Below are 14,550 nucleotides of genomic sequence, written 5' to 3'. Positions count from 1 at the left end.
AGGTAACCGAGCTGGCTCTGGGCTTAGCACCCGGGGCAGAACACAGGGAGGACACGTGGCCCTTTGCCCCCTTTCCAGGCAGCCCTCGCCCAGCGCCATGTCCAGCTCCCCAGCTGGACTTTGGAGCCTGTCCCACAGCCAATATTGACTCTCCTGCCCCAGGTCAAGGCCCTTTTCTCTGCCCAAAACAAACTTTCCTGCGTCAGCCAAGGGAGCTCCAGAGGCTGCAGCCCACCAGTGCTGGGGCTAGGTAGGGTCCCTACCCTAGCACCATCATCACCATCAGCCTGGGGAAGGGGCTGGATGCCCACCAGCACAGCCAGGGGTACCCAAATCTGGTGAGAGACCCTCGGTGTCCCGCCAGCGACACCACATGGGCATTGGGGGCTCCTTCAACACCTCGTCCACCACACCAGCTCCTGGGGGAGGAAAAGGCTTTTCTCAGCTCAGTGACCCGACTTCTCCTGCCTTCCCGGCATCCGGAGGGTGGCAGGGGGCAGATTAAAGGTGCTTCACCACATCAGTCCCAGCATCCCGGCAGCACAAAGCCCTGGCACAGCTTGATGGTTGGTGGGTGAGGGGCCCCAACCCCAGCCCCTGCCCCCATTCCAGCCATGGGGGCGGGGGAGAGTCTTGCCTCTGTCCTTCAGCCATAGTTTGATAGTCTGGACTAAGGGCTTCATCAAATGGGAGCCGAGGGCTGTTGAGGTGAACAGTGGGTGCCATTTTGAGTGCTGGAGAGAGGGTCTGTTGCTGGATTGTTGCTCCCTGGACAAGGGTCGACTCTCCCTGGATCCAGCGCTGCCCAGCCTGCAGGCTGGCTAATTAAATGATGGACAAGTCTAAGCATCGCCCCTACAGGTCCTGCATGCCACAGCCCCCTGCTCACTTCTCTTCCCTAGCACTGCCCTGGCACATCCCTGGGGACAGCCAGGCAAAACAGCCCCACCAAACCCCTTCAGAAATGAGCTGGCCCCTGCCAGAACCTCAGGATGTCTCGGGGAAGAGTGGGCAGTTCCCCTCCTCCGAGCCCCTGCAGAGCCACCCTCCTGCCTGCGCTGTGCCCACCAGCCCCAGCTCCCCCACCCAGCCCCACCAGCACCAGCTGAGTCTTAAATTTCCCTCCGGACAATAGGGAAGGCGAGCTGGGATATTGTAACCAGAGCAGAGGATAAATAAAGCTGCCCAGAAGTTTCCATTATCCGCACCTCCGGCTTCTGCGGGACACATCAAAGCTGAGCCCTCTTTGCCCCAACGTCCGTGCCCCCAGCCCATCTCCCTGACCTGCCCCCTCAAAGCCCCTCAGCCCGGCACCGAGGCTCCGGCAGCCGATGGCACCGACACAAATCACCTTCAGGGCATGGAATGGAAAAGATGATTCGTAAATGTGACAGCACAGGAAAACCCTCCTCCTCTTCCTCCTCCTCCTTGGTGGGAGGCAGAACCGGCCCCAGGGAAACCACGGAGGGGAACTGTATGGTGGCACCCACTGGTACCATGCTCCTGCCAGAGACAGAGGCACCCCAGCATGGCCTGGTATGGCTGGGACCAACATGAAAGCCCCCAGACTGGGGTTGGGTCCCATGGGGGAGCTCTTGACCCCCTGGAATCCCTGCAAACAGCACCAGGCTCGGATCAAATAACACATCCAGGGTTTATTGTTTTTTCCATTCCTCGCAGCTAATGATCAAAAAAAAATTTAAAATAAATTACAGAATTAAATAAACACGGATGGATTATTCCTCTCCCTGCCCCATCCCCACCATCCCCCAAAGAAAGCGTTAGAAGAGTCACTGGATTTGGCAACAGCAACAACAAAACAACCTCTAGGAAAAAGCAGCTACTTGTCAGTGAGTGGTGCTGGGGGGTCCTGCAGCCTTGTCCCCCTAAATGTGGGAGTGTCCCTCCTGCTGCCACACAGCCCTTGCCCTTGCCCCTTACCCGTGAGGTCACTTCTTCTGGTGCTGGGGGCAGCCCCTGTCTCTAGACGTGAGTTGGGTTGTCCAGGTACGGATCCGTCTTGGTCATGTGCAGCATGACTGTGGGGGCTTTGTAGTGGCAGTGTCCCCCGCCACAGCTGACCCCGCTGCAGGGCTTGCCACGCGTCCTCATGCCCAGCCGCCTGTTGCACAGGCTCTGCCAGGTCTGCAGCGTTTTAGAGCTCCACACCCACACCCCGCTGGTGATGCCCACCACCAGTGACATGAAAATCTTTAGCATGAAGACAGCCACAGTGGGCACCGAGGCCTCAAGGGAGCAGTTGGCGGCATGGCGGCCAGGCAGGCGCAGGCAGCCATGCTCCAATGCCCTCAGCATCCAGTAATCCATGTTCAGCCGCTCATAGAAGTAGCAGACAATGACACAGGTGGCCGGGACAGTGTAGAGGATGGAGAAGACCCCAATCTTCACCATCAGCTTCTCCAGCTTCTCCGTGTTGGTGCCACCTGTCTTCATGATCTTCCGGATGTGGAAGAGGGCAACAAAGCCAGTGAGGATGAAAGAGGTGCCGATGACCAGGTAGCAGGAGAGTGGGATGAGGACAAAGCCAGTCAGGGCACTGATGTCCATGCTCCCCACATAGCACAGCCCTGTGAGCTCATCCCCCGCCACCTTTCGCATGGTAAGGATGACAATAGTCTTCATGGCTGGGATGCCCCAGGCAGCCATGTGGAAGTAGCTGCTGTGAGCCTCAATGGCCTCGTGTCCCCACTTCTTCCCAGCAGCCAGGAACCAGGTGAGAGTGAGGACAACCCACCAGAGAGAGCTGGCCATGCCGAAATAGTAGAGGATGAGGAAGACAATGGTGCAACCTGTGCTCTCCAGCCCCTCCTGTATGATGTAGAGCTCACCGTTCTCCCGGTCACAGGCAATGTTCTCAGCCCCAGCCACAGAGCGGATGATGAAGGCCACAGAGTAGACGTTGTAGCACATGGAGAGGAAAATGATGGGCCTCTCAGGGTACTGGAAGCGGTGGGGGTCAAGCAGAAAAGTGAGGACGGTAAAGGCAGTGGAGACGAAGCAGAGGGTGGACCAGACAGCCATCCAGATGAAGGCAAAGTCCTTGTCCTCCTGGGACCAGTATACGTCCACCCCGGGGGAGCACTTGGGTGCGCATGAGAGGCTCTTCTCCACGTACTGGAACTTCTCAGGGTTGTTGCAAGCCCCCAGGCCATTGGGTCCCCGTCCCTCGGTAGCAGTGCCAGGTGGCCAGGGCCGGGGGGCCACGGGAAGCATCCCCTGACCCTTGTGCGGCTCAGCAGTTGAGGCATTTTCAGGGGCCTCCATGCAGAGAGCATTTGGGTCGTTCTTGGTGGGCAACCTGCCACAGTCAAGTGACTCAGGCCAGCCGAAATTGAACTGTTCCATGATGGGGACGCACTTGTGGCGGGCCTGCTCACACATGGGGCGGCAGGCAGGGATGCTGGCGCTCACCTGATCGGTGCACATCGGTGCGTAGAGGGAGCAGAGGAAGAAGCGCAGGTGAACGTGGCAGCCGTACTCCACCAGCGGGGCGAACTCGTGCAGCTTCAGGGCGGCCTCACGCTGGCTCTCGTGCCCCAGCAGGTTGGGCATGCGGGTCAGGTTGTACCCGATCCCCCGGCACATCGGGATGTCCACGGGCTGGCACCGCGCCGCGCGCCCCCGCGAGCCCTCCAGTCCCGCCAGCTCCAACCCGCAACCGCCCACCCCAAAATGCCACAGCACCCACAGGGCCACCCGCAGCCGTGCCGCCGCCATCGCCCGCCGCCCGCACCGGTTCCGTGGTAGCTACAGCTCCGCCATCGCCCGGCCACCCTACCCCCGCCGCCACGGGGCCGATCGCTGCGGTGTTGGAGGCGCCACGCCGGGGCAGCCCCCGGCCCCGGCCCGCGCCATGCGGCGGCGGCCCCGCCGAGCGCCCCGCGCCGCCCCGCGCCCGCCGACACCGGCAGCGCCCGCCGAGCGCTCCCGCCCCGCCCCGCCCCGCCGGGCGTGTCCGGGAGGGGGCCGGACGGGACTGGGCGGGGCCGGGGGCGGGACCCGTGCCGGGAACCGGCAGAGGGACCCGCGCGCTGCCCTGGAGCTCCCCGGCGCTGGGGACACGCGGGCGGGGGAAATGCAGTCACACACACACACAGACAGACACACACACGTGCACGAACAGGACATTTGCACACTAATGAGCATGTGTTCACGTGCACACACACACCTAACACACACACTGACATGCACACGCTGCCACACATCTACATACGCGCATGTGCACACCCTGCCGTGCACATGCCCACACTCAAATTAATATACATGCCCGTACCGCGAGCATGTCCATGTGTACACAGACACACACTCACATGCACATACCCACGCACACGCAGACAAGCACAAACAGACTAACACACACACACACACAAGCACAAACACTAAGATGCGAGTGCACATATACTCACAGCCACATGTGCGCATCCACACACCGCCAGCCGGCCCCGCACACTCACAGGGCCGTGCACTAGCACATGAGTGCACACACACACCTGGGCACAGGATCACAGTGACCTCACGGCTGCCCAGACTCGCCGGGTGCTGCCAGGCCCCCGTGTGCCGCCAGGCCCCCGTGTGCCTGCAGGGTGTGCGTTAGTGGCTGAGCACACCTAGGCATACCCCAGGGCTTGTTGCTCCTTGGGGGCGGGACCCTCTCCCCGCAGGGTCCCTCAGTTTGGGAGCATAAATTGCTGCTTTGGTGCCGCCGCTGAGAACTGGGGAACTCACAGCGTGTGGCACACGGTGCCTGTGCCCCTGGGGCTGGGAACAGTGGGGACTCCGGGAAATGGCTCAGCTCCAGAGTCCACAGCGGAGGCCAGAAAAGCTGTGTCCCCGGCTGAACGACAGTTCAGGGCAGGCACAGCACAGAGGACAGCAATGTCACTGTAAGGCCAGGGCAGCTCCGGGGAGGTAACACAAATCAGGGTGGTTAAGCCAGGGCCGCCAGACCCCAAAATTCAATGTCCCACTCAAAGGGTGAAAAATTACATCCAAGGCACGAGCAGGTTTTACAAACACTCTGGGAGTTGACAGAGTGTTTGTAAAACCTCCTGAGGTTTTACACCCCTGAGGACAGGCTGTGCTGCCCAGGCTACCGTCACAAGGTGCCACCAGCAGCCCCGCACTCTTAGGAGCTGATGATCCCAGGTCAGCCCGGGTTGTTCTGTGTCATCTCGAGCACCAATTTTGGAGCAGCTCATCCACCCCGGGTGATTCCAGCAGGGTCTCTTGAGTGTCCTGTGGGACATCGGCATCCAGTGCCTGGTTGGCGCCAGGGGGTCAGGGCATCCCGCCATTCCCAGGCATTCCCACAGCCCTGTGATTTCTTTGGTAACAGCATAACAACCTGTCAGCGCGGCCCCTAATCGCTGACACCCACTGTGCAGGATCCAAACATCCCGGTCCGGCGCTACAGGGAAATTCCATGGGAGCTGCTTATCAGCCGTGAAACGGAGAGGGAGATAAGGCGTCGCCCTGGAATTTCCCTGTAACATGGGGTGTCTGCACAATGGGCTCCGAGGCCCTGGGAAAAGGGTTATTTGGGAATATTTGGGATTATTTGGGATATTGAGAGGGCTTTCTCACCTTGGCCATCAGCCCTGGGGTGTTCCAGAAACCACTGTCCTATGTGCCCAGTGACACAGAGCCGTTTGAGGGGGCTTCTTGTTGTGGGTTAGAGCCACATGCTCTAAGAAATGGCTATTTGGGGGTAGTTTGTCCTGTGGTGCAGTCCTGGGGACAAATTGTCACGTATGGCTGTGTGACAGAAAAGCATGCATGCATGACAGCAAAGAAATGGGGATGGAGGTGGCACTGCAGTGCGCTGGGACCTTTCCCTGGGTCCCTCACCCCTCCAGCCCCAGACCCAGGGCACGTGTCCCATGTGAGGTGAGGGACCCAAGATTGTCACTGCCTCCACTCCACGACACCCCAAACACAGCTCCGGCCACTGAGGCTTCCCTTCAGGGAATTTTTTGCTAAGGAAAGCTTGGAAGCATCACCTGGATGCAAACCCAAAACGTCTCTGACCCAGCCCTGGCTGCTCAGTGAGGGTCCTGAATGGGTGGTGGGCACAGGCAGGGGCTGGATGAGACCGGGGGCCCTAGCCCCACCTTCCTGGTTCACCCCCATGGGTGCCCTCCACCTGGACTATGAAAGGTTAAGGGGGGTAGGGGGGCAGGGGGAACAAATAAATATAATAAATATATTTTAATTTAATTTTGCTTTAATGTGTAAAACTGTTGCTCTTGGCTCTTTGTTACTGCAGCCTGGCCAAGAGCAACACGGGGATTTTTGGAGTCAAGGGGCTCCTTGTAGAGGTGCAGCTGCCCTTCACCTCTGCCCTGCACGACCTTGGGGTGCTCCTCCCTCACCCCACCCCCCCTCAGGTACTCCACGGGGTGCCCAAGTCCTACCTGAGCCCCAGGGACCTTCCCAGAGCTTCATCCCACCCCAGAGGCAGGCGGAGGGTATCGGGAAGTACCACCCACACCCCAAGCTTTGCCCTTGCATTTCCCCCCTGCCTGTGCCTGATGGAGAAGTGACCTGTCCCTGCCTGCCCGCATGCCTGGGGAACGCGGGGACAGTGAGGAGGGGGCAATGCAGGAGTGGGGACAGCTCGGCCACGCACAGAAGGCAAGATCTCCAGCATGTCTGGGAGCCCTACAGTGAAAACAAGAACCTCAGGTAGAGCAACACAGAGATTTACGGCCTTGGAAGTGGCCCTGCGCTGTGGATCCAAGATCAATAGCAGAAAGAAAGGGCTCTCAGAACTGCACAGGAATCCTGCCCGGGAAGCGGCCAGGCAGGCGAGCGGGACGGATCGCCGGAGCCGGGGAGCCTGTGGTTCCTGGCAGAGCTTTGCCCCATTTCCTTTCTTCCCGTCAACAGCGCCTGAAACCTGTGCGACAGCCTCGGCAAGGGGAGGGGATGGAGGGAAAAAAATCCACTGGGGCCTGCAGCCAGTGCCCCTCTGGCCAGCCATGGGAGGGTGTCCTTCTGGCAGGTGGGGCTGGGGGATCCCCTTGGCACCAGAGATGGGGACAGCCCTGGTGGGAGTCAGGACAGTGAAGTGGGGAAAAGGTAATGGAGCAGAGGAGGGGATAGTGGAGCTGGGGAAAGGGTGATGGAGCAAGAGACGAGGCAATGGATATGGGGAGAGGGAGGGGAGGATGGAGAAATTAAACTAGGTGAGTTTTGGAGTAGGGAAGAGTTATGGAGGTGGGGAGGGAGCAGTAGAGTAGAGGAGGGGGTGATGAAGCTGGAGAGGGGGGGAACAGAGTCTGGGAGAGGCTGATGGAGCATGGAAGGCAATGATATAAAGCTGGGCAAGGGAGGAGGTGATTGATCCAGGGAGGAGGTAATCGATCTGGGAAAGGGCAACGAAGGCTGGAAGGGGTCAGCGGGGCAGGGGAGGGCGCAGTAAGGCAGGGGATCGGAAGATGGAGTTGGGGAGCGGGCAATAGATTTCGGAAAGGGGTGGTGGAACTGCAGCAGGACTGGGGGTGCTGCTCTGCCCAGCCTTGGCCAAGGCAGCAGGACTTGTTTCAGCGAGGTGAGGGGCACCATGCCAGCACTGCCCTTGCCTCTGCCCTGCTGAGCTCCCTGATCCCCAGTGGTCCCAGTTCCCACCAGTGCCTGGCTTGTAGAGAGAGGCAGGGGCAGAGGCAGGGAGAGGAATCCACCTTGTGAGGACAGGCCATGTCCAGGGTGAGCCAGGCCTCCAGGCACGCTGTGCCCTCCCTGCCAGCTTGGAGGCGGGAGATGGCACAGTCCTGCAGGGATCTGTGAGGGATAATTTTCCCTTCCTGAAGAATTTCACAGGAATAGCTGTGCAAAAGGCCAGTGGCTTCAGTTTCAAAAGGATGCCGGTGCCAGGCCGGACAGGCTGGTGAGCAGGTGGAGGGGTCCATCCCGGGAGCAACCCATGGGGCTGTGGGCTGGCACCCACTCAGCCAGAGAGGCAGATTACCCCTTCCCCAGCCACCTTCCCCTTGGGGACACCAGGAACACCACTAGGAGTGATCCTCAAGCCAAAGCTCCTCCTACCCTGGGCACAATCCTGTGTGATAGCAATGCACACGCATGTGCAACAATTGTGGCCCCCATAGTACAGCTGATCTCTGTGCCCCTGGGCAGGTTCTACGCCATGGGCAGGTGCAGTAGTGGGGGAAGATGGAGATTTTGGGGTCCCCAAACAAGCAGGTGGAACACAAAAAAAAAGTGTCCCCAGGCAATGTCCCAGTCACCTCGTGGCCTCTGGTTCTCCGCGGGTGTTTGTGGTTACAGTCCAGCCCACAGCTCAAGGACACAGTAGCCAGGACTCAGGGACGCAGGCTGATATGTGTGACATTACCAGGGGTGCTCACTGCAGCCTTGTCACCCCATCACCCTGCAGCTGGGGACTTGTGGGTCCTGCTGCCTGCCAGCTCCAGCCCCCCAGCCCTGGCCACAGGATCCCTGGGCCATGACATCCCCATTCACAAAGTAGTGACACAAAGCAGGGAGGAGACACACAGCTCAGGGCATGACCTTAACCCCAGGATCCCTGGGAGCCTGAGGGACCGGCACAGGGATGGGGATCACTCGCAGCTGTGGGACTCAGGAGATGGGGCAGGAGGGCAGTGGTGGGTCCCAGGGGAGCTGTGGCTGGGAGAATGAGGGATGTAAAAGACAACGTCCCTACCTCACCCACAGTATTTCTTCTGGTGAGTGTGGTGGCAGCACAAAGGGCTGCTTTCAGCTTCTGGGACCACAGAGACACTTGTCCCCAGCAGTGGGGACCTCTCCCATCAAAGGGAAACCCGGATTGAGCCATGTCCCATCCTCAGTCACCTCGTTCACCACTGCAGACCCCTTCAAGGGGGCAGGAGCCAGGTGAGCCCTGGCAGCAGCCATTCACTCTGAACCCTACTGATGGCAGCAGCTGCAGATTAGAACAGCTGCCTGAGAGAGGCAGGTGAAGGGTTGGAGCTCCCTCCCAGCTGGCTCAGCCCCGGGAAAAGCTGCTCATGCACCCCCATGCTGGGCCATGGGATAACCATGTGCGCCCCCCCCAGGTGATCTTCAGTGCCCATCTATGTTTCCTGTCAGCCCAAGGATGGGAGAGGAGGTTTCGTGTGCTGGGAGCAGGCTCCAAGGTGCTCTCAGACAACATCCCAAGCCAGCACAGCAGCCCTTTCACCCCCAGCCCTGCTTGTCCCCTGAAGTGAAGTTTCTTCCCCAAGATCCCCCATCCTGGGGCGGGTGCCGGCACCAGGTCCCGGTGCTCACATATACACTCAGCCCTTTCTTCAGCCTCAGCCACAAACTCGGTGCTGGCAGGAGGCTCCATGCTGCACAATGCGCCTCCTTGTTCACCCGGCCCAGGGCTGGCTTGTGGGGAATGGCAGGGAATCGCCTCCATTTCCTGCTGGAGTTTTATTACATTCACCGTATAAATAAATAAATACAATCCAGAGGAGAAGGGGAGAAGCACGGGGCAGGCTGGAGCCAGGCAGAACATGTGCTGGGACTCAGCCCCACAGCACTAGGGCTGGGGGCACCCTGGAAGGGGGCAGGAGATATCCCATAGCAGCAGTATCCTGGATTGTTCATGTTCTCTGGTCCTTCATGCCTTTCCAAGGAGCAGCAAAATCCAGGAGGCAACTGCCCAGTTAGGAATTTTGGTCACCAGCCCTGCTGGTGAAGACTGGAGGAGAAACCTTCTCTCAAGCAATTTGGGAAGAGTGGGAGCCCCCCTCAAGCCCTGCACCTCCTGATGAATTGCTGTGTCACACTGAATGATGCCATGGGCCAAGAACTTTTGCACAGGTTCAGGCTTTTACAGAATAACAGGTTGGACACAGTTGAGGCATCCCCTAGCAAGAAGGAACATTCTTATAGAGCTGACCCCCAGCCCACCATACACTGCAGGAGCAGAGAGGGCTCTTGGAGCCTGCTAGAAATGGTTTTATCGCACCCCTGACTTGGTCAAGCTGCCCACTTGGTTGCCAAGACCGACCACATGTCTCCAGTGCAACCTCAAGGCTTTGTCACCTATCACTTCTCCTGGGTGCCCCACAGCCATGGAGGGCTTTCTCCAGGTCCTCACCAGCTGGCAATGCCCTTGATGCTGTGGTTCTCCAGTTGCATGGACCAGGAGGAAGAATCCTGGCTTTTCCAGGGTTCTTGGGTTGGATTGGCGTCAGCTCCCCCGGCACAGCTGGGCCCAAGTGCAGGGAGAAGGCAGGAGCAACCCCAGCTGAAGTTCTCCTGTCTGTGGTAACTCTGGGTGAGCATTTCTCCTCCCAGTTACTGGACAGAATTATCAGTGCTGGGAAGCCCCATATTGAATTTCTCCCTTTCTTCCCAGACCCCAAACACTTTATAGTAGGTGGCATCCCAGTCTACGGCAGGAAGTTGGAACAAGAGGATCTTTAAGGTCCCATCTAATCCAAATTACAGTAAATTCACGAATACAAGTTGCATCTCTGGGTGTTGGCAAATATTTCATTCTTTGTCCATAAATAAGCCGCACCCGAGTATAAGCCGCTCTGTCGTTTGCAGCGAGGACCTGTGTGCAACAAATTTGCCAATTAGCAACAGAACCACGGCAGGGCGGGGTCTACTGGCTTGGCTCGGGCTGTGCAGGTTCGGCCCGCTCGGGGCTGCCAACGGGGCCAGGTGGCCCAGCCCGGTGCTGCCCCGTGGTGGCAGGCAGGGACGGAGCCCCCCGCCGCCTCCCAGAGCCGCGGCAATAGCGACACAGGGCCCCCCCGTCTCTCCCCCGGGCTGCGGCAGAGGAGGGAAGGAGAGAGCTCTCCCTCCTCTCTCCTTGCCCCCTCCCCCCCCGTGCTGCCTGCAGGGAGCCAGGCTCCACCCGCGGCGTGAGTAACAATTTGTAACAATCATGAAATGCCGGCTTTTACTGGCAGGTGCTTGGCTCAGCACCCCGGCTGGCCCTTCTGAGGTTGTAAATGTCAGAAAATTATTCACATATTAGCAGCTCCTGAATATAAGCCGCATTTCCGGTTTGGGAGAAAAATCTTAGTCAAAATGGTGCGGCTTGTATTCGTGAAATTACTGGACTCCCTGATTACATGGAAGCAGCACATGTTCAGGCATCATTCTGATGGTTCCTACCCAAGGTTAGGTCACTCCTTGCTCTGAACAAATCATCTGGCAACAGCATCCTCCTCCCTGAGCTGGTTCCTCCTTGAGTCCTACCTCTTCTCTCCATGTGGAGAGCACTAGGAGATCCTCACCTCTCACCTGGCCTGAGGAGAAAGGAGAAGGTTCCTCTTACATGTCTAACCTGTTCACAGAGAGCTGCTACAGTGCAGCAGTTCCATCTCCACCTTCTCTGGGTCCTTTCTGAAGAGGAGCTGCAGTGGATGAGCTGTAGCTCAAGGACCTGAGTTCCCCAGAGCCTTACTTCTCAAAGAACAGAGCCTGATGTCCTGGCAGGGCCAGCTCAAGGGACATGGAATTTTGACAAGTTTAAGACAAAGAACTTTTTGCTTTGCTGGAGATGGACCCAGAGCCCTTCTGCCCCTCTGCCTCCCATAACCCACAGGGTTTGAATTCATGTCCAAATGGGAGGTTCCAGATGGGTCACTCTGCTCTTCATTGTCACCAGCTGGTCAGATGGGCTCTGAAAACCCTCAGGGATCAGAAAACCTCTCACCTACCTGCCCCCACCAAAACCGGGAACTCCAGTGGGAAGTTCAGACCTGCTCACGGTCTCCCTGGGGGAAATGGCATTTAGGCACAGCGAATCCAAACCAGCAAAGAACTACACCGCAGATGATCCAAGTGTGTTCCAGAAAAGCAAGGTGACCTCTTGCCACTCCCTGCAGCCCTACTCAGACCAGTCAGGAGCATGTCAACTCTCCCAGCACCCCAAGGCCCACATCTCTTGGGACAGCACTGGTATAGACAGGGAGCTGGAGGAGTGCATTCTAACAGGGAAGGACTTGGTCTTGCAGAGCACCAGTGTGACTTATTTCTATCTCAAAAACATGTTGATACACCAGTATCTCTGAAAATATAAAAAAACCCCAAAGTTTAACAAAGAAAGTAAGCAGCACTATGGTGGAGGAGCCAGCTGTTCCTTTTCTTTTCCGAAAAATATCTTCACGAGATGGGGCAGTGCCTTGTCAGGTCTGTTGTCATCATCATCATGGCACCAGGAGCTCAAAACAGCAACTTGGAGTGGAAACCCTCAGGTATGTCAAACAAAAACACAATTCCCCATTCGCTGGCTCATCCTGTTCTCCTTGAGGGGAAAGAAACCACATAGCTCCCAGATTTATTCAGCCAAACTCAGCACTTTTGGGTTTTGCTGATGGTCTAAATATATTTTGTGAGAAACAAATAATATTTCAGGGATTTCTCCATTTCTCCAACCACCTTGTTTAAAGGTCAGTGGCTGTGGTGAGGGCTCACTGGAATCATTGGGCAGGAGCCTGGACGTGAGGAAATGAGCTTTTTCCCCATCTCCAACTCCACCCTGTCCCTCTCCTGGCCCTACTAGTAGCACAAATTTCCCCATCGTGTGCTGGTCTCTGGAGGTGATGGGGAGAGCAAAAGCTGTTATTGGGGAGGCCAACAGCTAGAGGTGACATCCCTGAATGTGTTCAAGGTCAGGCTGGATGGGGCTTGGAGCAACCTGGTCTAGTGAAAGGTGTCCCTGCCCATGGCAGGAAGCTGGAACTGTGTCATCTTTAAAGTCCCTTCCAACTCAAACCATTCTGTGATTCCATGATTTCATCCCAGAGCAGCACCAGAGAATAGATCCCAGCTCTCTGAGTGCTCTGCTGAGCCTCTTCCCCTGATGTTAAACCTGCATGTTCCTGCTTTTGCCCTGCCCTAGGGTACCCTGAGTTACTTTTCCCCTCTCTCCATCCCTAATCCTGCCCTGTTCCACATGAAAAGAACAATGGGCAAGGGAGTTTGTGCTGGCTGGCAGACCCAAAGGTCCCACTAGCTGTACATACTCCCAAAATCCAGGGCTGGAAAACAAACATGTGTCCAGGTCTGCAGCGGAGCCTGGCCTGAGGGAACACCACATTCCATGATCCAAGGAAATGTCACATCCTATCACCCTGCTGTGACTGCCTGAGGGTTGTGTTGGCAGGACTGAGGGCAGAACCCAGCTGCCCTCTTAGGTGAGTCCAAGTGTCTCTGCAGCCAGCTCATGGCTCCCAACAATACAGGTTTGCTGCAAACAGCCCAGGGGCAGCAGTAAGGTGTCTAAGTGGAATTTGAGATATCTGTGTACCACGGGGGATGGCCTTGGGAGTGGGAGGGAGCTGCAGTACTGCAGCAAACCTGTGTCCAGCCCTGTGCTCTGTGTACTGCTGGCACCTCTAGCATTCTCAGCACATCAGCCCCGGGGGGGCAAGGTCATGCCATGGGAGCTGAAGGCCACGCAGCTTGTGGAGTTCCTCTGCTTCCTAGCAAACTCCTATCCCCAACCACCCTGAACAGGGACACTTCCCAGATCCATTGGGCTTTGGTGTGTGCCATGTCCATGTCCCTGCCACGGGCTCTGCCCTGGCAGGCAGGTCACACCCCAAAGCCTCCAGTGGCCCCACTCCCCTCTCTTCCCATCACATTTTCCACCCTCACTGCAAACCTCCAGTGAAGGAAAATGTGAGGCCATGGTCTCTGTCAGCCAGGCCACATTCCTCCTCCTCCTCAGCCCCCTGACTCTCAAACCACAGGTTGTCCAGCTCTGGGATCTCCAGTGTCTCACTCCCCCTGTGCAGGACCCAGAGCACCTCAAGCTGCAGGGAGACTGTTCTGGAGTGCAATGACGGTTTTGGGGAACAGCCAGAGCTTCAAGGGTGAGAGTGCTGCTGGTGAAGCCCCAGTGGTTCCCCCATTCACCTCTCCATATGTTGCTCCAAGCCCAGGTTTGCCTGGTCCAGTCTTCCTAACCCCACATTTTGGGACTCGTCCTTCTGGCATCTGACATATAAGGCCAGGGAGACACCACTGTCCTTCTCCTCTGGCCTCACCAAAGGGAGCAGAGCTGGGAATCACCATGTTCCCAACCCTTCCACACTGGAATGACAACAACCGTTCCTCCAGCCCTTCTCATTCCTGACCCAGGTCAGTATTCCACCCTCAGCTTCCAGACCTTCCAGACCCAAATCTGAAGTCTTCCTTTGCTTACCTTCTCTACTATCTTCTCCAGAATCAGCCCCCAGAGCCTGTCAGGCATAGTTCCTGTCTGGCTTTACACAAGACAATGCTCTGCACTATGGAAGAGGCAGGGGATGCACCAGGATACACTGAACACAAGATGTGCATGGGAAGGGGTGGACAAACTAGCAAAAACCATAGTAAAAACAGCTCAAGTCTGATTTAGTTTCTCCCAAAACCTGGAAAAAGAAGTGCAGGGAGCTCTCACTTTCCTGCCCACTGTCAGGACCAGGTGAGGGGTTGAGGATGCATAAGCTGGACCCCTCCCAAGAGCATCCATACCTGGGAGTTGTGTCATCCCTAGGGAGCTCCCTTGGGCCCTGCTCAGATGGGAATGCT

The 14,550-nt window shown here is 57.4% G+C and overlaps 2 protein-coding genes across 2 annotated transcripts in view; both read right to left on the bottom strand.

Moving 5' to 3' along the window:
• Window positions 1-1,635: 1,635 nt before the first annotated feature.
• On the bottom strand, window positions 1,636-3,829 carry FZD9 (frizzled class receptor 9). The gene has a single exon (XM_033078455.2). The coding sequence runs from the start codon at window positions 3,736-3,738 to the stop codon at window positions 1,984-1,986; it is 1,755 nt and encodes a 584-aa protein (XP_032934346.1). The 5' UTR covers window positions 3,739-3,829; the 3' UTR covers window positions 1,636-1,983.
• Window positions 3,830-10,541: 6,712 nt separating this feature from the next.
• The window catches only part of FKBP6 (FKBP prolyl isomerase family member 6 (inactive)), a 28,228-nt gene continuing 24,219 nt past the window's right edge, over window positions 10,542-14,550 (bottom strand). Inside the window, exon 8 of the mRNA XM_033078132.2 lies at window positions 10,542-10,573. The gene's annotated coding sequence lies outside the window, so the exon portion shown is untranslated. The remainder of the gene's footprint in view (window positions 10,574-14,550) is intronic.

This window comes from Catharus ustulatus, chromosome 22 (genome assembly GCF_009819885.2).
Source record: "Catharus ustulatus isolate bCatUst1 chromosome 22, bCatUst1.pri.v2, whole genome shotgun sequence".
NCBI lineage: Eukaryota > Metazoa > Chordata > Aves > Passeriformes > Turdidae > Catharus > Catharus ustulatus.
The sequence above is the reverse complement of the archived record's forward strand: the minus strand, read 5'-3'. Positions and strand labels throughout refer to the sequence as shown.